Below are 27,725 nucleotides of genomic sequence, written 5' to 3' on the forward strand. Positions count from 1 at the left end.
TAAATGCAGTATAAAGACTGTTGCGGACCTCTGTCCACAAGGCAGAAGAAAGAGATGGGCGGGAAGACCACCACGCCATATTCTAGACTTCATCTGAAATATATTCTGTACTTGATCTTCTTCTGTGAGTTTCAGCTCCCTTAAGTCTATCCAGTCTTGCTTCTAACTCCAGAGACCCAAACTCGTTCTCCCAAGTGTACAAGGACTAAGGAAACCCCCACTAGCTAGAAGTAGAAAGTAGAAAGTGAAGTCGCTCAGTCGTGTCAGACTCTTTGCTACCCCATGGACTGTAGCCCGCCAGGCTGCTTCGTCCATGGGATTTTCCAAGCAAGAATACTGGAGTGGGTTGCCATTTCCTTCTGCAGAGGATCTTCCCAAACCGGGGATGGAACCAGGATCTTCCGCACTGCAGGAAGGCTCTTTACCGTCTGAGCCACCAAGGAAACTCCCACTAGCCAAGCTGCCGAGAAATCACGATCCCTCTACAAGGTACGCAACAAACCCTTGAGGAAGATGAGCATCTCACTGCCTATGGCTGCGTCGCAGGTACTCATTCTTCCGGCAGAGGAAAGTAGCTCGTTTTCCAATGGCAGCGCGCTACCAGGAAGGTACGCACCCGTTGGCGCCTGTGGTTGCCAGGAGACCGGCCAGCTACTTCCTCCAATCAGCACGCATCTCTTTGAGTCCAATCACAGACGCCAGAAGAGCGGTAGTCTGAGGTGAAAGGTCATACTGTTATTTGGCGGCCATTTCTCTTAAAGGCCTGTGTGGTTACTTCAGTCCCGAGGGTCGCACGAGAGTTGCGTCGGCGGCGAGTATCCTGCAGCATTTCCCCACTCCCGCAGCAGTAGTCGCGATGGTAAGGAGAAAGAGAACGACCAGAGTTGCGCGTGAGAGAGAGCGAGGCTCGCCGGGCCTCGTGGTTGTTTCGCGCGTTTCTCATTCATCCGCGTGAGGCGCCGCGGGCCCGGTGGCCGGCCCCTTTCTCCCCGCCCTGGTTGTCTGAGGCGCCCTCCCTCCTTCCGAAGCTCTGTCTTTCCCTCCCTAGGAGTGCTCCTGCCTCCTTCCTCTTGGTTTGAACCCGAGCCTGAGGTGTTCTTGCTGCCTAGGGCCCGGGGTTGGGGTAAAGACAAAGCGACTTTTCACGTTCCACTTTACACACTCCAAAATCCTGTTTTCGTCCAGTGATGTTGGGAGGCCCCACAGCCCTTTGGAATACTGAGCCCAGCCTTTGAGTATTCTCAAGTAAATTTGTTCATTTAGCAAATGTTTACTGAGCGCCTGCTACCTGCCACGGCCTGGACCAGGTAAAGTTCTAGGTGCTTGGAATGTAGGGTGAAAAGTATTGATGCGGACCGTGCTCTAGGTTAACTCTGTCGGTATGGGAGAAAGACATTAATCAAATAACGATAAATGTGTACTCTCAAGTAATGTTAAGTGCTGAGAAGGGCGCATACAGGGTACTGTGAAGGTACGTTAGAAGGGTGGTTACGGTGTGCATCTCTTGGAGGAGGGATTTAATATGAAACCTAAGCGTTATGAGAATACAGCTCCTTAAAGAGCAGGAAGAAGTGTATCAACGCCCAGCTCAGGGATCAGGAGCACAGGCTCTAAGGCCGAAAGGAAAACCTGACCAGTTGAAAGAATTGAGAGCGGGCTACAGCCGCTCGCAAGGATAGAGGATCTGAGATAATAGGGTCGGGCAAGACTTCTTAGGCCTTCTGGATTCTACTCCCAAGTGCATTGGGAAGCCATTGAAGCATTTGAAGCAGAGATAAGATAAAAGTAATACTTGCCTTGCGGCTGGTAAGTTGGAAAAAGACAAGAGTGAAAATTGGAGACCCACCGGAGATCACTCCGAATATGTTTATTCTAGAGGAGTTCAGTAGCCAGGTTTCTTGGTTCTTTTCCTCCTTTGAGCTGATGAGTGAGCAGATGAGGAAAGGAAATAAAGTCTGAGTTGACTGGAGATACTATTGGTTTGCTGAATAAACAAGTTTAGGGATTGCCCATATGTAGGAGACACTGCAAGTCAAAGAGCCAATCCCAGCTCCTGGAATTCGAAGTGAAAAGCTGTGGAGCATGATCTGCCGCCTGCCTCCTTCTGTGGCCTCACACAGAACTAACTCCTATGTCCCAGAGAGCACCTTGTTGATTCACTATTCCCTCCTTTTACATAGGTAGCCCAGCCTGCCTAGATCAGCCCTTTTCCCTCTGGAAATACCTCTCATCCTTTAAAACAAAGGCACTACTTATTTCAGGCCATCCTCCCTTTGCTTTTAACCCGAGATTGTTTGGTATCCTTGTACGCAGCATATATCCTCTTGCTACGTTGCAAAATAATTGTTTGTATGTTTTGACCCTCCCACTGTGGGCTTCATGAGAACAGGAACTGTCATCTGCTCTTTTTCCTTTTCCTTTTCCTTTTTTGCCTTTACCTTTGTTTCTTTGTGTCCTTGGAACAGTGAGTGATGTATATTAGATATTCAGTGTTTCTTAAGTCAACAGTGAATACTTCTATAAGTTTTAATGGGTTGAAGGTGAAATTGGCTGACTAGGTATTTTAATTTCTCTGAAGCTCTTCAACAAAAGTGAAAATTATGTAATAAAGTAAGAGGAAATCAAGAATGTGCTTCATTTGGACACCATAAAGTATTGGTGGTTTAATAAAGAAGAGAATTAATCAAATTGGGTTCTTTTTGTTGTTGTTCTTTATGCAGAGTTTGCCCCTCAACCCCAAGCCTTTCCTCAACGGATTAACAGGAAAGCCAGTAATGGTGAAGCTTAAATGGGGAATGGAGTACAAAGGCTACCTGGTGTCTGTAGATGGCTATATGAACATGCAGGTGAGCTGAAGAGTTAAAAAGATCATTAAGTTGTATTTATTTTTCTTCCCCTGACTCCTCAGAGGTTTAGTGTGACTTACAAAGATATAATTAATATAACTGACAAACATAAAGCAAAATTCAGGAATAAAGTCAAGGCCAGGGAGGATGCTGTAACTGTGATCACTGTGTGTGAGATTGGGCACAGGTTTCACTCGTAGTGTTTACAAGTAAGAGCTCAGACATTTGGTTCACAGTGCCATAAGACAAATACACTAGAGTGTATAGAAAAAGCACAAATTTTTGTAGCACTTAGTTCTGAGAGAAACTTTTCAATTGAAGCCTTTTGATGAATGCTAAATGTATAACATCAAAGTAATTTGATAAAAGCAATTCTTGAGGGAGAAAACAGACCGACTAAAGGAATTGATGAACTGACTATGTGTCTGTTAAATTGGCTACTGTAAATGTTTCAGCCAGGTTTTATACTTTGTGGTTAATTGTGATTAAAAAATGTATAATGTAAAATTTACCATTTTAATCATTTTCAAGTGTGCAACTCAGCAGCATTAACTACATTCACACTTTTGTGCATCCCTCACCATTATCCATTTCAAGAGCTTTTTCATCATCCCAAAGTGAAACTCTATGCCCATCAAACAAGAACTTCCCATTCCCTCTGCTTCCTGGTAAACATTATTCTTTTTGTCTTTATTAGAGGTACTTCATATAAGTGGAATCTTACAATATTTGTCCTTTTGTATCTGGCTTATTTCATTCAGCATGGTGTTTCTAGGGTCCATCCATGTTGTAGCATGTATCAGAATTTCATCCCTTTTCATGGTTGAAGTAATGTTCCATTGTGTGTAGCAGTCCCTTAGTATCCTTGGGGCATTGGTTCCAGGACCTGCCTGGTATACTGAATTCCACAGATGCTTGGAGTCCATAGTTGGTTCTCCATATCGTGGTTCTGCATCAACTTGTCCTTGCAGTTCAAACCTGTATTGTTCAAGGGTTGACTGTATATACCTCATTTTACTCATTCTTCTGTTGTTGAATATTTGAATTGTTTCCACCTTTTGACTATTTGTGAATAATGCAGTGAACATAGGTGCACATGTATCAGTTAAGAATCTATACTTTCAGTCTTTTTGGGTCTTATATCCAGAAGTGGAATTTCTGGATCATATGGTAATTCTTTAATTTTTTGAGGAACTGCCAGACTGTTTTCTATAGCAGCTGTACCATTTTACATTCCACCAGCAGTGTATGAGGGATCCAATTTCTTAATATCCTCACCAACACTTGTTTTCTGTATTTAGAATAATAGTCATCCTAATAATGTGAAGTAGTATCTCATTGCTTTGATTTGCATCTCCTTAATGAGCAGTGATGTTGAGACCTATTTATGTGCTTACTGGTTATTTACATATCTTGAAGAAAATGCCCATTCATGTCCTTTGGCCATTTTTAAATTTTTGTTGCTTAATTCTGGTAGTTTCCAGCCACTTTTTTGAAGAAAATATTTGAGGTTATGTTTTCCTGAAGCACAGGTATTTATGTGACTGATTAATGACTGATGAATGAATTTTAAAGGGAACCTAGATAAGTGGTCAATCCAATCATGACTCCGTGTATTCTATACTGGTTATGTTTTTAGGTGAATTAAGGAAATGGCAACCCACTCCAGTACTCTTGCCTTGAAAATCCCATGGATAGAGGAGCTTGGTGCAGGCTACTATCCATGGGGTCGCAAAGAGTCGGGAACGACTGAGCAACTTCACTTTCACTAATAGGAGCACTGATAGGCTCAAAGCTGCGATTTTCTTTAATTTAGAGTTTACCACCTGAACAGACCATGCTCAGGTGCCCAAAGTTCCTGGAAAATTACCTAAGCAGTAATCGTTTACCAGAGCTATAGAAAAATTTGAAGACTATACCCATTGTGCTAAAAATGTTCCAGACATAGTGGTGATTAATTACAAAAGTTTGTAAATATACTAAAAATCACTGACTTGTACACTTGAAGAGAATTTTATGGTATAAGAATGATATCTCATTAAAAGAAAGGAATAAAAAAATACCCACCAAATATTTGGTTTTACAAGTAATGTAGCTTTCTAGTGAACCAGCAAGAGTTATAAAATGTATCTCTGAGTAACTAACCACATTGGTGATGCTTTTTTGAGTTTGTTCACTGGCACAGACTATACCAGTGAACAAAACAAAAGTTGCTCTCCTTAAGAAGTTTATGCTTTAGTGATGGAAGATGGTTATGTAGTGTGATATCAGGTAATGGTAGATGCTTTGAAGAAAAGGAAGGCAGAAATGGAATAGAGTGACAAGAGTGTACAGTATTAGAAGGGTGAAGAATATCTGGTGGAAGTGAAAATCGCTCAGTCGTGTCGTGACCCTGTGGACTATAGCCCATGGAATTCTCTTAGCCAAGATACTGGAGTGGGTGGCCTTTCCCTTCTCCAGGGGATCTTCCCAACCCAGGTATCAAACCCAGGTTTCCCACATTGCAGGCGGATTCTTTACCAGCTGAGCCACAAGGGAAGCTCAAGAATACTGTAGTGGGTAGCCTGTTCTTTCTCCAGCAGATCTTCCTGATTGAGGAATCGAACCGAGATCTCCTGCATTGCAGGTGGATTCTTTCCCAACTGAGCTATCAAGGAAGCCCTTTCTGGGAAAGAGCATCCCCATTTGAGGGAACAGCAAATTGCAAAGGCTGTGTGACAGAAACATGCTTTTTCTGTTCTAGGCTTGGCAAGAAGGCCAGGGCAGAGTGAGTTAATAAGAAGTTGGAGTGGTAGTCATGGAACGCCTTTTAAGTGATAATAAGACTTTTGGATTTAATTAAAATGTGATAATATACAAACAGCTCATACAGCTCAATATAAAAAAAAAAAAAATGGGCAGAATACCTAGACATTTCTCCAGAGAAAACATACAGATGGCTAACAGGCACATGAAAAGATGCTCAGCATCACTAATTATTAGAGAAATGCAAATCAGAACTACAATGAGGTATCACCTCACACCGGTCAGAATGGCCATCATTTAAAAGTCTACAAATGATAAATACTGGAGAGGGTGTAGAGAAAAGGGAAGCTTCCTACACTGTTGGTCAGGATGTAAATTGGTACATCCTCTATAGAGAATAGTATGGAGGGTCCTTAAGCTAAAATATAGAGTTACCATATGATCCAGTAATCCCACTCCTGGGCATATATATCCAGAGAAAACTAATTCAAAAAGATACATGCACCCCAGGGTTAAGTCTTAAAGAGGAAAATGCAGAATCTAAAAAAATGATACAAATGAACATGTTTACATAACAGACTCAGAGACATGGAAAACAAACCTTTGGTTACTAAAGGGAAGGATGAAGAGGGATAAATTGGAAATTTGGGATTAACAGATACACACTACTATATGTAAAATAGATAAACAAGGATTTCATGTATAGCACAGGGAACTAAAACTACCCTGTATCTTGTAGTAACCTATAATGGAAAAGAATCTGAAAAATGTAACTGAATCATCTTGCTGTACACTCAAAACTAGCACAGTAATGTAAATCAGCTATAGTTCAACTTAAAAAAAAATGTGGTAGAAGGCCTTTGAAGCATCATTGTATATTTAGAAGGTAGTTAATGTTGGTGAACATCTGCTGGAAATAATCACTTAAAAGAAAAGCTGGTTGATCTTTTGCATAGAAAACTAAGTGTCAGCAGTAATTTCAGGCAAAACCATATCCTCTTTGAGGTTATTTTTGTTGTCTAGGAGAAGGAATAGTATCCAGTAGCATTATTAATTCATTAACATGTTTTAACTGCTTTATCTAATATCCTTTCTAAGCCCTGTTTTTCTTTCCCTTTGCCCACGTACCTAGTTAATGATCGAAATTTGCCTGTTTCCTTTCCTCTTCATTTCTTTTCTGAGTCCCAGTAGCACTGATTGTGATTTTTTTTTAATTCACAAGTAAAGTTTATTAACTATATGTAGAAGGAAAGCTAAACATTTTGATGTAAAGTTAGAAATAATAGAGTTCTCTAAAGTAACCATAAAGGTCACTCTTAATTATTTAACCTCTTCTTAAGAACTTTTTTTTTCCTGTTTGTTAGCACATATTAAAAAAAAATCCTTATTCAGTTTTTTAGTTTGGTTGTCGAATAATATAAGAGTATTTGGCATTTTAATCATAGCTTTTATACCCATTGGGTTCCTCAGTATGATTGATACAATGTTGTTACTCCAAGAAAAGTTACTGTCTAGTTCTTTAGAATTATTCAGGCTTATTCATAAATTGGAGACTTCTTGACATGTTAATGTTTAATAGAAATATACATTACTGAGAGATTTTTAAAATTGTGTTGCAACAAGCTTTATTATTAGTTCTACATCCATCGATGTTAACTTAATGTTTGACATGAAACCAAAAAGGACTACAGTAGTATTGGAAAGCTAATCTAATTATTGTAGATAAATGTACATCATTGGTACAGAAAGGTCTCAATTAATAAGTTCTCTCACCAGTATTAGGTATATAATACTATTTTCATCTGGTATGATAATACATTTTCTTCTTATTTAAAGCTTGCAAACACAGAAGAATACATAGATGGAGCATTGTCTGGACATCTGGGTGAAGTTTTAATAAGGTAACAATGTCAGTAGTATATATAAGGAGTTGGTGATGAGCATTAGAAATACATGTTTAAATAAACTGGGTGCCTTAGTCTCAGGCTTATTTTTTTTCTAACTACTATTAATTTAGAATAATATGCTACAACTAGACTTCAAGAGTCTTGAAATTGTTAAACTTGTCAAAGCAGATTTAAATACTTTGGAGCTGTTCACTTTAAGGTTATCCTAGTGTGGCTATTAAACTTTGTAGCTCTTAACTGTGCCTTTTTCAGTGGTTTTCGTTGCAAGAACTTGATTTTTGGGTGGGTCTGTCTGCTGTTAGGTATTTGTATTATACTTACATTCTAGAACTAGGTTCACACCTCTAAATTCTAGTCATTTTAACAACCACATTGTAAAAAAATAGTACCATGTGCTCTATAACAACCAAAGGTAAATATTTTTAAAAGAGAAATGTGTTGTAATTTTAGCATTAATATTTTTGTAATGAAAAAAATCTAGTATTAGTAATAATTGAGATCTTACATGGTTTCTTGTTGAAACAACAAAATGGTGTCTTTCTGTTTACAGGTGTAATAATGTGCTTTATATCAGGGGTGTTGAAGAAGAAGAAGAAGATGGGGAAATGAGAGAATAGCATCTTTTGGGGGGAATTTTTTTATATATATTTGTAGACAATAAAAATCTGTTTGGTTTTCAGTCTGACTGTGAGCGGCTATTCATATTCAGATACTTACTTGCATATTCAGATGAAACAGTTCAAAGATTATTGACAGAACTAATGCTTTAAAAGCCACCCAACTTTATTCAAGTTTGTTTTCATGTAAACCCAATGCTGTATTTTTTTCCTATGAGAGAAATTTATTTATATGCTTTATAAATGTTTGTGAAAGTGAATTTCAGCCCTTGAAATTGTATATTAACCGAGACCCTTTAAAGTTATTTTTGAGCCACTTTAGACATACATAAAGTTAAATATTTTCTTAGAATTCATATAGATTGTGTTATTTTACTCAGTAGTCAATAAATTACACGTTAACACTATATCAGCATAAGCTAAATGATATATACATTACAGCTAAAATTGAAACACCACCTGAAAATTAAAATAGTTTTGAGTATAGAACACAACAGAAATTGTGAAATCAAATGTAGGCTAAAGGCATATGGTTTGTTCACATAAGAGAATTAAGTTTTCTGCACAGAACACCTTAATATGAATTAGAAATCAGTCTCAAGGTTGGTTATGTTCAGACCACATAATCTAGTGGTTTTAAGTTTTAAACTCCTCAAGATCAGTATTTTAGAGTTGTACATTGTTAAAATGTATACTTCATGGTGATAAAATGTATATTATGAACTTTCCTGTGGATCAGTTGAAAAAAATTACTTAAAGTCTCATATTGTCAGAATGCCATTATTGTTCTTAAATGGTCATTCGCCATATAGTTACGTTAACAAAGTAGCTGTGGATGTGTATCCCCAGCTGGGACAACAGAAGGTATAAATGTTTAGCTGTATACAATAATGGTTAGGATATGGATAATAAAAGTCTTCAACAAAATAATGTAATTCTCATTTCCAATCATAACGGTCTTTTAGAATAAGGGCCTGTCTTCTGAAATTGGTTAGGCCTGTATGTGTGGCAGAATATTGCCATGACTGAAAAGCAAAATCTACAGAATATGCCTAAGGCATTCTGGTAATAAATGTCTTACTGCTCCTGTTCAAGTGAAAAAATACTCTTCCTCCAGGGATTTTGTTCTTGTATCCTTGACTAAAAGTAGTTCATGTTTGTTACCAGATGGAGGTTTTGAACGGTAGATAAGTTGTCTTCCCTGCTGAAACAAAAGAAAAAAAACAATATTTTTCATGTAACCATTATCTATTGAAGTATAACCCCAGAATACTAATTATTAACTTGATTTTCCCAAAGAATAATATAGTTTAAAATAATCCAGTTACAAAGAGATTGATGACTAATGGATGTCCAAATGCAGGCAGAGTTAAGTAGTAAATGGAGTACCATGGTATGCAGAAGACAGAGCAATTAGGTGTTATGGGGAAATGGGAGGGTGTAGATAAAGTCATCAAATAGCTTGTGTTTCAGATATGGTAAGCCATGTTTGAGGCCAACACTTCATTTCTCAGTCACCACCAGTAGGAGGAGTAGCTAGTTTCTCTGGTTAGAAGTGATACTTTCCTCTGAGCAACAGTTAACCAGCATTTAAAATCCTGTTAAACAATAACTTGAGAAAACCACGTATTATCTTCTTGAGCACTCACAATCCTGTTGGCTTTTGGAGGTGTTCCAACCAGGAGAGGCTTAGGAACACCCTGAATCATACCTATTTATTCTCTCTGGGGCATATACTCAACTTAGGTCATACTAATTTTTCTCTTTGAATCTTTTCTCTCCCTTTTGTTTATTTATTTTTGTTTTGTCTTTATATCTGAATTTGTGTCAGTTAAAAGGATAAAAAACTATTCTGTTGGACGTGAAATTTGATGGGACATCTCCATTGTGTCTCAAACGAGGCACCAACCGTGTGTGTGACCATCCCTGCATCGCAGTATATTTGACATTCCTGGCTCCCAGGAACTAAATAGCACTGGCAGTCCTCTCCTTCATTATAACAACAAAAATGTCCTTGGAGGACCAGAATCCTTGAATTCCTTTTCTAATGTCAGATTCCCTTACCTCCCCACCCTGCACCAATCTCCTTTGATAACCTTGGTTATTAATTTCTGCCTGAGAACATTGCCAGCAGTGAAGTGTTCTGAGTAAAAACCTCTTTCAGAGGTCTTCATATATTGTTGACTTAGCTTTTTTTTTTTCAGTTTTCCTCCAGATTCAGTTTGCATTCTCATTTTTAGTCTGTTAACTCAGTAAGCATTTATTGACTGTCCATTGTGTGCCAGGCATTGGGGATACAAAGGTCATAACTCATTATTGGTCACTTTAACTTGGTGCGCTAAGTAAATAATAGTTTATACATGTAGCAGGGTGTTAACTAGCTAATTATCTCTTGGAAGAAGAGGACAAGTCAGATCTTCATAGGCAGAGTTGAACTAGGTAAGTACAGATCCTTTTAAAAACTAAACACTAATTTAAATGAAAATAATTAAACATAGTACATATTAACAGCTACCGTACTTCAGAGCTTTTAAGTACTTCAGTGGCTGGTTGTGAGGTGCATAATATGCGTTAGCTATGACTGGTTAGAATCAGTGTCCACATTAGTTCTGCAGATAACTATGAAATTGCCTCCCTGCAATATGATTTCAGACTCAAACTCAAAGCAGGAAGAGAGGCATAGAGAAACAAAAGGCCCTTTATACCCAGGGTGAGTAATAGACCACATGTGCTTGGAGACTGCCCCATCCTAAACTTCTTATTGAACAGGTAATCTTGAAATATGAAGAACCTTGGCTTCTGCTTAGATTCTGCTGCTAAATCTGAAGTGACTCTGGGTAAATTATTTTAACTTCAGCTATAAATCTCATTATTTTCACAATGTAAAGAGTAAAACACTCAGTTATATATAATCCACTATTATTTTTGTATTTCTCTAGTTTCATGTATCTGGAGCTAAAGAGGCAAGGGAGAAGTTTTCTTTACAAAAAGTGAGTTTAATGGAAAACTGTAGACCCAGTAGTTTGAATTATTCTAAAAATAACAAGGAACCAGAGAGATCAGTTGAAACTATCAGCAGACTTACTGAAGTTTAACCTGAATAAATGAGATGAGTTAGGTATTTTGTTTTTACATTATAGGAGCCCTCACACATTGATGTAGCTGGACCTATTAATATTAACAATGAAACACAGACCTTCTTTTTCTTTGGTTGTGCTACTGCTCTTTCCAGGGCAGCTTTTAGCCTTTCTTCCTGGTGTTTCTGTTTCTCTCTCATTTTCTCTTCACGCAACCTGTCAAAAGAGGAAGACATTGTTCTAACTATAAATTCCAGTCAAAAAGATCTACATCAGTACTATTTGATAAAGAATTACCTAAATATATTGTTAAGTCTCCTTTAAGGTTAAATGAAAATAATACTTCATCTTCCCGCATAATTGTGGGTTCTGAATATTCAGGTGAAATTTCAACAACAAACCCTGTTTATGTTGAAATGGGAAGAAAGTGCATGTCACTGTTTTGGAAGAAGCAAAATCTACCCAGATCTTGGTCCAAAACAAGCACCTCAACAGAGCCCTCATCATTTCATTTACAGTTCAGTACTATTAATCTGTATGATGGCCACTTGAATTATTGATAGTTTCCAGTTATTTTCCCCTCTTTTTAAACCTTTTTATTGAAGTATAACATGCAGAAAAGTATACAAGTCACAAGTGTATAGTTCAATTGATAACCACAAAAATATATTTTCCAATAAATCTCTCTGAATGTTATCCTCAAATTAAGGCCAAGAAATACTATTTGTCTTTGTTCTCTTTAGGGTTGTTGTGAGGATAAAATTAAATGAGATATGCACACTGTCTAGTCCACTGCCTATTGCAGAATAACCACTTGCCAAGAGACTATTTTACGGATGTATGTAATTATCAATGTAATAGTCACTGAACATTTTTAATGCAAAATTAGGTATTCTGTTAGGTGCCTCCAAACCATGGGGGAAAATCCACTAAAATTCTTTTGATCGAAATGATAATTGGGATTAGGTTCATATATTAATCTCACTGCTAGAAATAGTCGTAATTATATGTTAGAGTATATTTTCTACTGTAAAAAATGCAAATGTTCTTAGTGTAAGTGAAAGGTCATCTTGTGGAAGGAGTAATTTCTCACAATTTCTTTAAAATGTGCTTCATATTCAACAAAATCTCATCAGGATCACCTCAATATATTCTAGTCTTTGTTTTTATGTGGGGGGAACAATATCCCCACACCCCAGTAAAGTGGTAAGCACTAACAAAGCATCTAATATGAATGTCTGCTATTAGAGTACTTTCTGTATGCCAAGCATGCTGTAGTGCTTTTACATAGATTATTTAATTCAATCCTCACAACAGCCGTATGAGAGAAGTGCCATTATTGCCAGTTTACAGGTAAGGAAACTTATACCTGTTGACAGTTAGGAACCAAGGAAAAACCCTCACTATCTAGCTCTTTCGAACAATTTCTTCACAGATTAAATCTCCCTGTAGTTTTCCAATTAAGGAAATTCTAGTCTTAGGCCCTTTCACCATAAGTATGATTCTCCTTCCACATGATAATCCTTTGAATATTATAAGTAGGGAATATTCACTCTGAAAATTCACTTTTTTTCAGACTGGAAGGACCCCTTGCTCATCTGAAACTTACGTCATTTGTCCCTGGTGAACTCTTCCTTCACAGTGCTCATTTTATCATTGGTAATGACATTCATTTCATAAGAATATTGATGAATATATCTCCATACTAAATAATAGGTCTATGAGGACAGCAGGTCTGAGTTTGATTCCAGTGTCTGTATGGCATATAATAGAGACTTGCCATATAACAGACTTGCCTAATATTTAAGTCTTTTATTACATGTATATCATAAGACAGTGACTGTACCTTTGCCGTCGTTCTTTCTGTTTCATCCTCTCAATTGCCTCCACATTTTCTTTGGGAATGGAGTCAATGAGATCACTCAATTCTACCAGGCGAGTCTCTACTTTTACCAGCTTTTGAACTGGGTTGAGGCTTCCAACCTCAGCATCTCCAATGCAGACTTTGTATACTTGGTTAATTTTTTTACTAAGAGAGTCTATCAGTTTTTCCTGAGATTAAAAAGAGAAAGAGCAGAAAACATCTCATTACTATTTGCTTGTTCATTCAATAAATGTAAAATTCCCTTTTACTATATTATAATAAAAGGCTTTTATTAATATGTTCTACTAAATACTTCCTTTTTTTAAAAGAAAAACTTTAATACAACATTAGAACAGTGAAAAAAAAATGCAGCAGTCAATTTATGTCATAATTTATAGTCAGAGCAGGCTTCCCTGCTGGTTCAGGGAGAAAACTCGCCACAGTGTGGGAGACGTGGGTTCAATCCCTGGGTCTGGAAGATCCCCTGGAGAAGGGCATGGCAGCCCTCTCTAGTACTCTTGCATGGAGAATCCCAGTGAACAGAGGAGCCTGGTGGACTGCAATCCATGGGGTTGCAAAGAGTCAGACACAACTGACCGACTAAGCACAGCACATAGAGCATTACTATAATAACACCCTGGATTATTTCTTTAAAAATATTTCAGTCTAGGTATAAAATAATTTAATAGGATGCTTGAATGTTTTTGTGTATCATTGCCATTCAAGGAGACACTACATAAACATTTAAATCCTTTTTTTTTCCCCACTCCAGTGCATTTCCTAGCAACAGTATGTGAACTCCCTTTTTTGTGCTTACTGTAATTACTGGCTTCCCTGGTGGCTCAGAGGTTAAAGCGTCTGCCTGTAATGCGGGAGACCTGGGTTCAATCCCTGGGTTGGGAAGATCCCCTGGAGAAGGAAATGGCAACTCACTCCAATATTCTTGTCTGGAGAATCCCATGGACAGAGCCTGGTGGGCTACAGTCAGTCCAAGGGGTCGCAAAAAGTAACTATATGCATATGACACCACCCTTATGGCAGAAAGTGAAGAGGAACTAAAAAGCCTCTTGATGAAAGTAAAAGAGGAGAGTGAAAAAGTTGGCTTAAACCTCAACATTCAGAAAACGAAGATCATGGCATCCGGTCCCATCACTTCATGGCAAATAGATGGGGAAACAGTGGAAACAGTGTCGGACTTTATTTTGGGGGGCTCCAGAATCACTGCAGATGGTGATTGCAGCCATGAAATTAAAAGACTCTTACTCCTTGGAAGAAAAGTTATGAGCAACCTAGATAGTATATTCAAAAGCAGAGACGTTACTTTGCCAACTAAGGTCCGTCTAGTCAAGGCTATGGTTTTTCCAGTAGTCATGTATGGATGTGAGAGTTGGACTTTGAGGAAGGCTGAGCACTGAAGAATTGATGCTTTTGAACTGTGGTGTTGGAGAAGACTCTTGAGAGTCCCTTGGACTGCAAGGAGATCCAACCAGTCCATTCTGAAGGAGATCAACCCAGGGATTTCTTTGGAAGGAATGATGCTAAAGCTGAAACTCCAGTACTTTGGCCACCTCATGTGAAGAGATGACTCGTTGGAAAAGACTTTGATGCTGGGAGGGATTAGGGGCAGGAGAAGAAGGGGATGACAGAGGATGAGATGGCTGGATGGCATCACGGGCTCGATGGACGTGAGTCTGAGTGAACTCCGGGAGTTGGTGATGGACAGGGAGGCCTGGCGTGCTGCGATTCATGGGGTCGCAGAGAGTCGGACACGACTGAGCAACTGAACTGAACACTATAATGCTGTCTGACAGTTATTTGCACACATGTCTTATTGTCCCTTATAGACTGTAAGCATCTGGAAGGCAGGAGCTATTTCTTATGTTTATACTTATATCTAAAGTAGCACCTTGCATGTAACTATGCACTTAATAAATGTTTGCTGAATAAATGAATGCATTCTCTCAGAGGGGAAAAAAAGTTATAAGCAAACAGCTTCCCAGGCTGACTTACAAAACATTTTGAGTTTTCATTCTCTCCATCTGGAAGTCATTCCAGTATTCTACTCTAAGCAGAGGCTTAGGCCACACCTTGCTGATCCCTGTTCCTGGCCACTGCGCCGTTTTAACTGTTGGTAGAGATGTTCGAGCTTGTAGGTAACATGTTTCGGGACCGTAAGAAAACTCTCTTTCTGTGTTTCCACTATACACTGTGTTTCCACTATACCCGGCATTCGCAGATAAAAGGATCTCAATAAACTTCTGGGCAAAGTAAATCGTTCTCCTGGTAGAATCCTGCCCCTATTCCTGCTTCTGCTCAATAAGATGAGAATCACCATAAAGCCAAGGACAAATAATACTCAAGATAGATGTGGCTCCAGGAGCCATGGGAAACCCCTCCTGAAACCACAGACTCATTACAGAGCTATGAACACTTAATTACAAATCAAGATCTGTTACCAATAGTTTACTTCAAACAGCTTGTCTCTCCCATCTAGTTTAACAAGCTTTCCGATGGTCCTATTTACTATAAAGCCCCCTTTCTTTCCTCCTACAGTAACACTTACTGTAGTCCCTATTTATATTCAAAATATGATTTTAGGAAGTTTGGAGAAATACCTATGAAATGAAAAAAAAAAAGTCCTGTTTGCCGTAAAGCTCCTTTTTTCTCCCCCTGGGTCAGGAAGATCCCCTGGAGAAGGAAATGGCAACCCACTCCAGTATTCTTACATGGGAAAGAAAGTATGGACAAAGAAAGGATCCTGGCAGGCTACAGTCCATGGGATCGCAAAAAGAGTAGTGACTGATCAACAAGACAGACAAATTTATAGAGAGAGAAAGGAGAACAGAGGTTACCAGAAGCTGGAAGGAGGGAGAACGGGGAATTACTGTTTAATGGGTATAGAGTTTCTATTTGGGATGATGGAAAAGTCCTAAAATAGTGGTGATGATTATGCAGCATTGCAAATATAATTAATGCCACTGAATTGTACATTTGAAATGGTGAAATGGTCAATTATGTATTTTTGAACCACAGTTTTTTTTTAAGGTATAAAGACAGCATTGAAGAGCTGAAAGGCAGCTATCATCACCCTTTGTGCTCTAGCAGTGCACAACCCCATCCCTTCCTTCCTTGGTGTTACACCACATAAGAAATGTGGATTGTGACTGGAGCCATAAACAGGTTTGTTTTTGTAACCCTGCCTGCTTATGGGTAAGGGATCACAGTCATCTTCTGATAGAGTCCCTTTAAATCTACCCCTGTTTGAAAATCAAGTTCATAACAATAATTGTGATATTAGTCTTATATATGAGTTTTGAATTTTTATTTCATTCAAGATTTTACAAGGAAACCAATGCTGCTACTGCTGCTGCTAAGTCACTTCAGTCGTGTCCGACTCTGTGCGACCCCATAGACGGCAGCCCACCAGGCTCCCCCATCCCTGGGATTCTCTAGGCAAGAATACTGGAGTGAGTTGCCATTTTCTTCTCCAATGCATGAAAGTGAAAAGTCGAAGTGAAGTCGCTCAGTCGTGTCTGACTCTGCGACCCCATGGACTGCAGCCTACCAGGCTCCTCCGTCCATGGGATTTTCCAGGCAAGAGTGCTGGAGTGGGGTGCCATTGCCTTCTCCAAAACTAATGCTAGCTGGAGTTTATTATGGGTCTTAAAACTAGCCTGATCATTCATTCAACAAACATTTATGGAGCACCTGCTTTATGAGGTTGCTAAACTGAGCTGAAGAGAAGGGTAAGACAAGCTTTGCCCTAGTGTTTGCATCCAGCTGGGAGAGACCTGCATGCAAACAGGTAAGCACACTAGTCTGTGTCACAGGTGCTCTGGTGATAGATCTCTGCAGACCCCAAAGGGGCCACAACCTATTACAAGCTCAGTGTTGGGAAGATACTCCATTCAGTGCTGATTCAGTGCTTCCTGTCTTCATTATTTGCCCTTGAAATTAATACCAAAACGATCACAGGCAGTGAACTACTTCATATGTATAGTCATGTGTATACTGACTAAAACAAATATATTTATAGGTGGGGAAATCTCAGCATCATACTTGGTAGCCTTTTAAGAGAGTACCAATGATAATTGAATGTTTTCTATCTACTGTGTATGTTGGCTATTACATATTGACAAGGTAATTTCCAAGCAGGTTTTCAGCCTCTGTCATCAACCTGGGACTTGCGGTTTGCTTTAATCCTCCTATTCCAATGCTTAAGACACAGGGAATGCAGAGTCTTATTATCATGAGCCAAAATAAAATTACTGCAGGCAAAGAATGATTACCTGAGCATCTGAGTTATATTCTCCAAAACTAAATAGCCTGGACCTTAATTCCAACTCTGCTGCTTTTTCTTCTTCTCTTACACAGTTGGCCTTGAGCAATTCCTTGTGTTCCAAAAGAAACTCTATGTTGGTATTTCTGTTGCAAAGAAGAAAGAGATCCTTATCTGTAATTTATGATTCAGTGAAATAAACCATCAGTCAGGAGCTTCAGCACTCCCTAGATCATGTGTCAACATCCTATGTCTAGTAAGCCAAATAGAAGGTTATATTTTAAGATATTGACAAAGTGCCTGCAACTTTTCAGGTTAAAGATAAGAAAAATAAATGCACAGATGCTTTTCAGTGTCCATCAGGAAGTACTTTCCAACCCCTCTACTTTGAGTCCCCCAAATAGAAAAAGCAGTAGAATTGAGGTATCGGAAACCCAAGCTGGGTGACCTAGGATGTCACTGTTCTCAAACCTGACTGATAATCAGAATACCTGGGGAGCCACTGGGAAAAGTAGAGACTCCTGACTCCTTACTTAGAGCTTCTGATATAGATACCCTTTTCCTGCCCAACCATACCCGCCCCATCCCCTCATATCATAGTGTCATGGTGGGGCACCGAATACTGAGGACTGGAAGTGAGGAGACAGGATTAAAAGACAGTAGCTTACTGGGTGGCTATAAGATTATGGTTTTAAGTTCTTAAATATGTCCCAAAGTTCAATGCTGTTTGACTTAACTATTTTAAAAGACTGACATCTTCTGGTGCAAATGGGTCTTCCTAAAAAGGTTCTGCACATTTTTACAATGAGTATTAGAGTAGGAAGGAATTTTTTGAGTCATCAAATCCAGCCCCCTTCCCAACAGAAATCCCTTTTATCATAGCCCTGATTTTGATAATGTACATTATAAAATGATATAATATTTAAGTCATGAAAAAACTTTTGCTGAGAGTTACAGCCAAGGAAAATGAGTTTATTAGCATTATCATCCAAAGCATGATTTGGTCAGCCTGATGACAGCGTAAAACTGCATTGAACAAAGAGTAAGGCAGTAGGTGACATTTTGATTCTTTATAACCTTCTATATTGTCTTTTATTCTTGCTAGCTAGGAAAATATTTTGACAAGTGAAAAGAATTAGGGACTAAAACTAAAACCAGTCTATTCTGTGTAAATATAATTCCTACTTTTTACATTCTGCAGTGTAAACTATTATTAATAAAAATTCTTCCCTAAATCCAGGGAGACCACAAGGAAGGGCCACACATAAATGAAAGTGACTTCTTCTCTGATTAGAAATTGGTTAATAGAATGTCTACTTGTTTTTTATGACTTACATTTTATCCTGTATAACTTTTTCTCTTTTATTTACATCTTCAAGATTTTCATCTACATCTTGGGAATATTGTACCAAAGTAAGATTCTGCTCTTCCAGCTCTGTGAGGACTTGAAGTAACTCTTCAGGTTCTTTGAAATAAAGTTCTGGCTCCTAATCAATAATAAAGAATATAATTAATTCACTTAACGTACTACCTGTGCATATGTGACTTATCTAGGAAAAAACAGTGGGGTAAAGGAATACTGTTCCGATTATAAGGGAGATATGGGCAAAGAGTGACGACAGCCTATTTCCGTGTGAGAGCTGGCTGAAGCGAAGAGAACACTTTGGGTGTTGGGGGGAGATGAAGTTTATTAGAGAAGGGGAAAAGGAAGAAGAGAGTGAGGAAAAGAGAAAGAAGAGGGATGGAGCAGAGGAGGAGGCAAAAGCAGGAAAAAAGGAAAGGTAAGTTTCTAGGGCAAGATGAGAGAAGAAGTAGAATGAGAAAAGACAGGACTAAGTGAAGGTCATTTTCTCCCTACATTTTAATAATTTTCTATTTTCTAAAATTTTAAGTATAAGTTTATATCACTTTAAATAAATTTAATTTATAGCAAAATGACTTGGATATTTGTACCCCCACGTTCATCAAATTTATTGTAGCCAAGAAGTGGAAGCAACCTAAATGTGCATCAGTGCATTGATGGATGGATAAAGAAAATGTGGTCTATTCACCCTTAAAAAATAAGGAAACCCTGTCATTTGCTACAATATGGATGAACCCGAAGAACATAAGGACATGAGACTAAATGAAATAAGCCACTCATGAGAAGACAAATGCTGCTTCCACTTTTACAAGGTATGTAAAGTAATCTAACTCTTAGAAATATAAAGTAGAATGTGGTTGCTAGGGGCTAGAGGGAGTAGGCATAGGGGAGTTGTTCAATTGATGTATAGTTTCCGTTGTGCAAGATGAAAAAGTTCCAGGGGTCTGTTACATCAGCGTGTTAATAGTTAATGCTGCAGGATCATACACTTACTGGTTAAGATGGTAAGTTGTGCTTTTTCCACACACACACACAAAGATGATTTGGATAAGGTATGGTAGTATACAGTTAATGCTTTTAAGTGTTTTGTTCCTTTTCTGTGAGTTTCTGTGGTTGTATTTAGGGTGAGATTAGTTCACAATCAGACCTGTGCCACAAAGAGCTGTTTTGTTGAAGCTCAATTTATCTCACAGTCCAGCTACCCAATATATCTCAAGCCCCAATAAAATGATAAATAATCAGAAGGTGGTTATTTTCACAGGAAGATTGTAGATAATATATATCTCCTAAATTGTTACCTTCTAAAGGACACTTATTTATTAACTTATAATTTTTAAACTTTTGGCTGTGCCTCACAGCATCCAGGACCTTAGTTCCCCCAACCAGGATCGAGCCCATGCCCCTGCAGTGGAAGTGTAGAGTCTTAACCACTAAGCCGCCAGGGAAGTCGACATTTATTTTTCATTAAATGTCTGATGACAGACATGAACTATAAATACAACTAGAGAACAGTAGCAAAATCCTATTTTCGGGGATTTCCCTGGTGGCCCAGAGGCTAAGGCTCCATGCTGTCAGTGCAGAGGGCCCAGGTTTGTTCCCTGATCAGTGAACTAGATCCCACATGCCACAACTAAAGACCCTGCATTCTGCAGCTAAGACCCGGTGCAAACAAATAAACAAATTTTTAAAAATCATATTTTCTTCTGAAAGGTTGTGGAATATTTGGAACAGGACATTTTAATTTCAAAAGAAGAAATGAGCATCTATACTTTTCACCAAACAATATTTAAGTCAAGACAAATAGTCTGGTTACCAGATCGTAGTCCATATCATCATCTAAAAAGAATTCCAAACTGTCTTCTGAACTGATACTCTCAGTTTGGCTGTAAAAGGAAAAGAAAATGCCTGATTTTTTTTCTATCAACAGATTTGCTTTCATTACTAAGTTATTTTTGGAACCTAAATGTAACCTAGTTCTTTTCAATAGCCTGTTTAGCCTTTTAGGGAATTGCAGGAATCCATGGATTCCACGAGTATGCAAAAGAAAATCAGATTCATTCCCAGACAAGGGTGACATATGCAAACAAAGAGACCATAAGGAAGAGTTGTACCACGTGGTACCAATTATTTGAGGTGCATCTGTAAAATATCTTCTGATCAGGCTGAGGAAATGTTGGTTGGGGAGTGGGGTGGGTGATGAGATACATACTTAAAGAATAGTTGTGTGGCTTGCAAGGTGGCTCTGAAAGAATCCTTTAAGAGCGATAAATTGAAAATGATTGGAATGTTAAAAGGGCAGGGGCTAAGGAAGGAGTAAAGCAGCTGTTGGTGTGACCTAGGTAAGTAATGCTTGTAGTGATGGTGGAAAACACTAGTTGGGGGTTGGGAGGAGAATCTAGAGATACGGGAAAGAAAAGAGTTCATGGGAACCAAGAATAGAAAGAGCTACTGGAGCACAAAGAGAAGAGACAAGATGACTTCAGCGTTCGTAGTCAAGTAAGCCTGGAGTAATGGAGGTCACGCTAACCGGAAGGAAAACAGCTTTAAGGATAGGATAAGGACAAGATAGGGCTTCCCTGGTAGCTCAGCTAGTAAAGAATCCCCCCCACAATGCAGGAGACCCAGGTTCGATTCCTGAGTCAGAAAGTTCCCCTGGAGAAGGGCATGACAACCCACTCCAGTATTCTTGCCTGGAGAATCCCCACGGACAGAGGAACCTGGTGGGCTAACAGTCCTTGGAGTCACAAAGAGTCGGACACGACTGAACGACTAAGCATAGCACAAGGACAAGATTAACATTTGCTTTGTTCATGCTGAGTTTGAAGGGACAAAATAAGCTACTTGGAGCTGCCCTTTAGCAATGGGAAATATGTTGTAGGAAAATTGAGAGGGCCATAGAAGTCAAGGGGTACTTGGGAAACATCCACCATTCAGTCCACTCTTAGTGGATTCAGTAATATCATTTTCAGATCAATGTTCTCCCACCTCTCTGATACTGTGTTACCTTTTTGGTTCCTTTTCTTTGAGTCTGTTTCCTCAGCCTTCTTTCCTCTCTTTCTACCTATCCTCTGGGGCTGATCCTCATAGATTCAACCACTACTAACATACCGACTCCCACATCTCTGTCTCTCTTGAACTCTGGACTTCAGTGTCCAGCTTCCAACTGAACATGAGTATCCACTTGGGTGTCCCATAGAGATGTCCCATATGGGACATCTATGGGTGTCCCATAGAGAGCTCAGATGAATGCATCCAAAATCACACTCCTTATTTTCCTCTCAGGCCTGCTCCCCTTGCTGTGTTCCTAATACCTTTGAATGACAACACCACACATCCAGTTGCCACATGAGAAATTTGGGAGTTATCTGTGGCCACTCTTTTTACTGGGGGAAGCCTGTAGGTAGCATTTCCCTGATGTGTCCCACAGCCTCTCCTTTGTTCCGGCTGCCACTGTCTGGCTGGGGGAGTTCATTATCTCTCATCTAATGAATTGTGACCACAGGTTCCTAACTGGTTCCTCTACGTCCAGTTTTTTTCCTGTCCATTCTGTTCTCTAAAATGCTACCATCTCCAATTTTCTAAAATGTAAATCTGATTTGAGCCTCTGTCACATTCTTGCTAAAACGTGTAAATCTGATTTGAGCTCCTGTCACATTCTTGCTAAAATGTTCAGTGACTCCCAGGCACTTGGAACAAAACACAGGCACCTTTGGGATGACCCCACTGCTTCCTTTTCATGAGACAATATCTAGTTACCCCTCCAGTCTTGTCCATTTACACCCTGCAGCCCAGCCATTCTGAACAGACCCAAACACTGCCACCCTCATGCCAGGAGGCCCCTCCCTCTTCACTGACCCCTCGTCCTCTCACCAGACACAGCCTAGAGGCCATCTAATCTGGAGTGTGTCCACTGATCCTGCCCTTGCTTCTCCAGTCCCTCACCTCTTCTCTGGGCTGAGAGTCCTTCCTTTGCATGCCTGAGGCACCCTGATTATCCTTCCAATGGCCTTATATTGGTATAATGTAACTGACAAACTCTTTGTCTGTCTTCCTCACTAGACAGTAGGCTTGTTGAGAGCAAAGACTGTCTTTTTTTTATTCTGGCCCTATAGGGCACTCAGTAAATATGTGCTGAGTAAATGAAAAACTAAGAAGCAGTGAACTTTCTGAGAAAGTGAGTGTGACGTCTGCATATTACTTTGTGCTTCAACATGTGGAATCCTTATGATGATGTTCTGTATTTGATTGTATCTTGACTGTACTGATGTCAATATCCTGTTCATGCTATGATACTACAATTTTGCAATAGATGTTACTATTGGGGGAAACTGGGTAAAGTATAGTGAGACCTCTCTGTATTTTTTCTTGTAACTGCATGTGAATCTGTAATTCTCTCCAAGTGAAAATGTAATTAAAACACAACAAAACAGTGACTCTAAAATGCCACAGAAGTAGAATGACCACAAGGCCCCTGAAATTCAGAACACAGTGTCTGTGTCGACTTTTGCCAGGATAATACACTGCTGGCCCAGATATCCATCCTGGACATCAATATATTTTCTTACAGCTCCTCTAGGGTAGCTAGGGGCTTCCTTGATAGCTCAGTTGGTAAAGAATCTGCCTGCAATGCAGGAGACCCTGGTTCAATTCCTGGGTCGGGAAGATCCACTGGAAAAGGGATAGGCTACCCACTCCAGTATTCTTGGGCTTCCCTTGTGGCTCAACTGGTAAAGAATCTGCCCACAATGCGTGAGACCTGGGTTCGATCCCTGGGTTGGGAAGATCCCCTGGGGAAGGGAAAGGTTACCACTCCATTATTCTGGCCTGGAGAATTCCATGGACTGTATAGTCTATGGAGTCGCAAAGAGTCAGACACGACTGAGCGACTTTCACTTCACTTCACTCCAGGGTAGCTAGGGTGGTGAACTACCACTTTCTGAAATATTGAATGTAAATGAGTCAATAATCAAGTAAGGGAAGAAACAAACAAAAAGTGCTTTCTAGTCCTATAGCAACAATTTTGAATGCCACGGTAAATTTGCAAACACGTGAGTCAGCAGAGTAGATCAAAAACAACTGGGCAGTGGATTCTGAGCGGCAAAGACCCAAGAGGCAGGGTGTGGGTGGTTTCTGCAAATAGCAGATGTAGGCCCTCATCAAAGGATGCAGGAAGACCTGTGAGAACTTGGTCACCTGCCGAGCACATAGAAATGGCAACCACTACCTCCAGCATCTCTTATGGTGGGTATGGATACGTGGCACATATGTTGAAGAAAGGCTAAAAGAGATATTTGCTTATAAAAAAATACATTTACAAGAGAGGTAATATGTACTGTACTTTGATAAGGATGATTTCTTTTCCTCTAGGTTGGGAGTGGTCCTCCTGCGTGATCTTGCTATTCAGAATGTCCAGGTGAAGTCCACATCATTGGTGATGGTGGAGGTAAAAAGAACATGTAATTAGGAATGAGTGCTTGCTGTTTGGTGAGAGGGATTCATTTTTCTGTACTGATATACCCATTACTTAGCAACAGTCATATAGAAAATGGTGCTGTTTTATTCTACTGACTTTTGGTTCCAAGCATAAAATCAGAAATTGCTGTTCGGGGTAGGGATGGGTACATATTGTCTAAAACATGGCACAAATCAGGGACATAAATGGTGAATATAAATCACAGTTCTCTTTTTACCTAATCATACACATTTTTAATCACAGATTTTAAAAGATCAAGATATAAAGTAAAAATGGTGGACTTTATTTATTACGAGTGTCTGGGTCTGACCATGGTCTGAACCTGAGAAGTGGGCAACTGGTCTTGGATCTCTGCAGCCACTGGCCCCCAGGTCATGCTTCCTCATGCCCGCGCTTTTGTGGCTTCCAGCCACCCTTCCTGCTGTTCCGTCTTGAGACTATAGCAGGCCTCACTCCCCAATCCCTCTACCTGGAAAGTCCCACTTATTCTTCCAAATCCAGCTCAGATGTCACCTCCTCTTAAAGACTTTTCTGAATGCCTTAGGGAGAGATCACATTTTTGGTTTTTGCCCCCAGACCCCTCACCATCACTGCTGTATCATTTGTCCCATTACATTGTATTTGTATAATTCCAGCATGCAGAACTATATCCTATTCATCTTTGTGTACTTGAAGTCTGGAAAAGTTGCTGATACATAGTATTCCTCCAGTATATCCAAGGTGAGTGGGGGAAGGAAAGAAAATGGACAAAGAACCAGTGGATTCTAGCACCACCGTAAATGAGCATCTTAAATTTTTAAGCTGATGCTGGAACACATATTACTAAAAATGTCTTGGGAAGGGATGCTATTCAAACTGAGTGACTCCTATTTTCAAGATTTTAAAGAGAAGAAAATATGGACCCCACCACCCACTTCCTCTACACTCCCCTCCCCTGCACCCTACTCCAGATCCTCTAACAGACAAAGTAGTATGTCTTAAATAATATGGGTCCAAATTGGCCTCACACTCTGAAAGAATCCACCTTTTCAATTAGCTGGCCAAGTGCACTTATGCCAGGGTTGTTTCTGGGCAGGCAAATTGTATGGTTGAGCTTTACCCCTACCACCAAATACCTCTGATGGTTGGCAGCAGGATAAAGGAGAAAGAGAGTCAGCTTGCCTGTGGGCGTTGAATGACTACAGGGCAGGGGTTAGGCAGGAGTTGAGGCTGAAAGTATCCTTAGAGTTGATTACGAGCATGGTAGAGCCTCCTCAGTCTTCCCAGTTACTTCCCTGAGTCACCGGCCAATGACAGTCACCTGGTTGCCATTGGCCTGGATTGTTGGGCCCTGGGAATTGGTCCATCAACACCAGAGGGCAGGCTTGAACCAGAGGAATGAGGAGGCGCAGCCAAGAAGGACCTCAGAGGATGTGCTAGTCAGCCAGAGACAACTTGTGCAAGATCCTCTGCCCCGACTTCTCTGCCGGTTCTATTCATTCACCCACCTCTCTGAGTTTTGTAATAATGTCTGGAGAGAGAGAAACCGAACACCTAGCTCCCCAGGATTAAGGGTGATGTGGACACTAGGCTCTGGTTTTCAGCTTAGTTTATAGGTCCTGCATCTCCACTTTGAGATGGGCACCTTCTCTGACTTGACTTTTGTGGGTGAAGTGCCGAAGATCTAGTGTTACCTTGGCTACCTCTTCCCAGAGAAGAATCTTCCGAAAATGATGTCCTCCTGGACTCGTCAGTGGTCTCTCTTCTCCTTGCACTTAATTCTAGAATGGAAAATAAACAAGTTGGGGTGGGGGAACACTTCTGAGAATGAGAGCTTTGTTTCAGGGTGAAGGCCAAGCAATTGTGAAAATTTCCAGGGACAGAAATGTAAGATGGGCACATGGTAACCAACGTATGTATTATGCAGATGGCCAGGGCTGATCTCTGGAGAAGGCAGGATGGATGAGAACTAACCTAGAGGGCCTGAAGAAGTCTCTTTCCCACATCAACCAACTTCTAAAATCCCGATGTTAACCATTCAACCCTCTAGACTGAGACTCAGCGCTTTCTGAGCATCCTCAAGTTAGAGGACATGTCTAGGAGCACTGAATCCTAAGCTGTTAAATGCAAATACTTCTCAGTTTTCCTTCCCATGTGTTTTCTCTCTTGTCAAACATCATATATTGAGTTTAACCCAATGTCATTACTGTGCTTGACAGTTTATACACACGATCTCATATAAGCACACGCAGCACAGTGAGAGATACAAGGGAGCTAAGCAGGGCAGCCACCCCTGGTGTGCTGCTGCTGCTACTGCTGCAAAGTCACTTCAGTCGTGTCTGACTCTGTGCGACCCCATAAACGGCAGCCCACCAGGCTCTGCCGTCCCTGGGATTCTCCAGGCAAGAACACTGGAGTGGGTTGCCATTTGCTTCTCCAGTGCATGAAAGTGAAAAGTCAAAGTGAAGTCGCTCAGTCATGTCCGACTCTTCGTGACCCCATGGACTGCAGCCCTACCAGGCTCCTCCGTCCATGGGATTTTCCAGGCAAGAGTATAGGAGTGGGGTGCCATCACCTTCTCCACCTGGTGTGCTAATAAAGGCTTAATAACCGGCTCTCAGGGGAAAGATTCTCCCTGATTTGTAATGTGCCGATTTCAGTGGTGTAAGTGCTCTCACCCCTAAGGCTCAGGATGAGCTCTCAGCTGACAAGTCTGCAGATCAAGAGAACCCTCTTTCTGTGTGGCTTTCTCCCCTCCAGTACTCTGCTCGGGGAATTCCAGCCACCATGGCCTCCCTACCCCCAGCTCTGTCTTCTCCATCCACAGAGACCACTGAGACCCCCATCTGCCTCACCGAGTCCTGGAAGTGTTCTCCAGGCAGTGCCCTGAGGCCAGCACAGGGCTCAACTCATGTGTTTCCCTTCTCTCGGGGATTACTTTGTTTTGCTCCTTGATGTCTGATGTCTTAAAACTGTTGTTTTTCAGTCAAGAGGATGTGTCTGGTCCTTGTTACCCCAATGTTGGTGGAAGTCTGTCTTCATCTTTGATTTGTGACCCTACATTCATCACTTACATATGAAATTCTTACCTATAATAGGATCTATTCCTGTTCCACTGAGCTTAATGCCAGTACCATATAGTTTTCATTTTTGAGACTGTGATAATATGTTATATAATGTCTTAAAGGATAAGTAACACACCCACCCTTACCTTATTAGTTCAAAAGTATTTGTGTATCTTTCTAGATGAACCTCAGAATCATCCTACAAAGATCTACCTAACCCAACTCTCTGATTAATTTTTGGTAACATTTTTATTATACTTCCATAAAGCTTATACATGAATTTCAGAAAAATTGGCAACTTTACAAAATCAATCTTACTATCTGATAACATATTTCTCATTTGTCAAATCTCTTGGTCACACATTGAAGGTTATTATTGCTTTCTTGAATTTAACTTCCTTGTATATTTTCTAATTAATAAAGTTAACCTATGTAGCTTAATTGGAGAAGGCAATGGCACCCCACTCCAGTACTCTTGCCCGGAAAATCCCATGGACGCAGGAGCCTTGT

The 27,725-nt window shown here is 40.1% G+C and overlaps 2 protein-coding genes across 2 annotated transcripts in view; one reads left to right on the top strand and one right to left on the bottom strand.

The window, feature by feature from the left end:
- Positions 1–513: 513 nt before the first annotated feature.
- SNRPF (small nuclear ribonucleoprotein polypeptide F) lies at positions 514–8,177 on the top strand. The gene is made up of 5 exons (XM_052640589.1): positions 514–608; positions 727–859; positions 2,721–2,846; positions 7,428–7,492; positions 8,049–8,177. Exons 1-5 carry the CDS (start codon positions 514–516, stop codon positions 8,113–8,115), a joined length of 486 nt encoding a protein of 161 aa, XP_052496549.1. The 3' UTR covers positions 8,116–8,177.
- A 1,028-nt stretch (positions 8,178–9,205) lies between these two features.
- The window catches only part of CCDC38 (coiled-coil domain containing 38), a 29,073-nt gene continuing 10,553 nt past the window's right edge, over positions 9,206–27,725 (bottom strand). Inside the window, 8 exon segments of the mRNA XM_052641205.1 lie at positions 9,206–9,316; positions 11,312–11,408; positions 13,039–13,244; positions 17,346–17,481; positions 18,671–18,822; positions 20,512–20,581; positions 24,037–24,094; positions 25,845–25,931. Coding sequence (XP_052497165.1) covers positions 9,206–9,316; positions 11,312–11,408; positions 13,039–13,244; positions 17,346–17,481; positions 18,671–18,822; positions 20,512–20,581; positions 24,037–24,094; positions 25,845–25,931 — 917 coding nt within the window.

This window comes from Budorcas taxicolor, chromosome 5, assembly GCF_023091745.1.
Source record: "Budorcas taxicolor isolate Tak-1 chromosome 5, Takin1.1, whole genome shotgun sequence".
NCBI classification, from domain to species: Eukaryota; Metazoa; Chordata; class Mammalia; order Artiodactyla; family Bovidae; genus Budorcas; species Budorcas taxicolor.

What these genes read in the sequence shown, in the direction of transcription:
- SNRPF (XM_052640589.1), top strand. Translation starts at nt 514, where the DNA reads ATGAGCATCTCACTGCCTATGGCTGCGTCGCAGGTACTCATTCTTCCG. An exon ending in ATGGCTATATGAACATGCAG is followed by an intron (nt 2,847 to 7,427) that starts GTGAGCTGAAGA and finishes TCTTATTTAAAG; the next exon opens with CTTGCAAACACAGAAGAATA. An exon ending in CTGGGTGAAGTTTTAATAAG is followed by an intron (nt 7,493 to 8,048) that starts GTAACAATGTCA and finishes TTCTGTTTACAG; the next exon opens with GTGTAATAATGTGCTTTATA.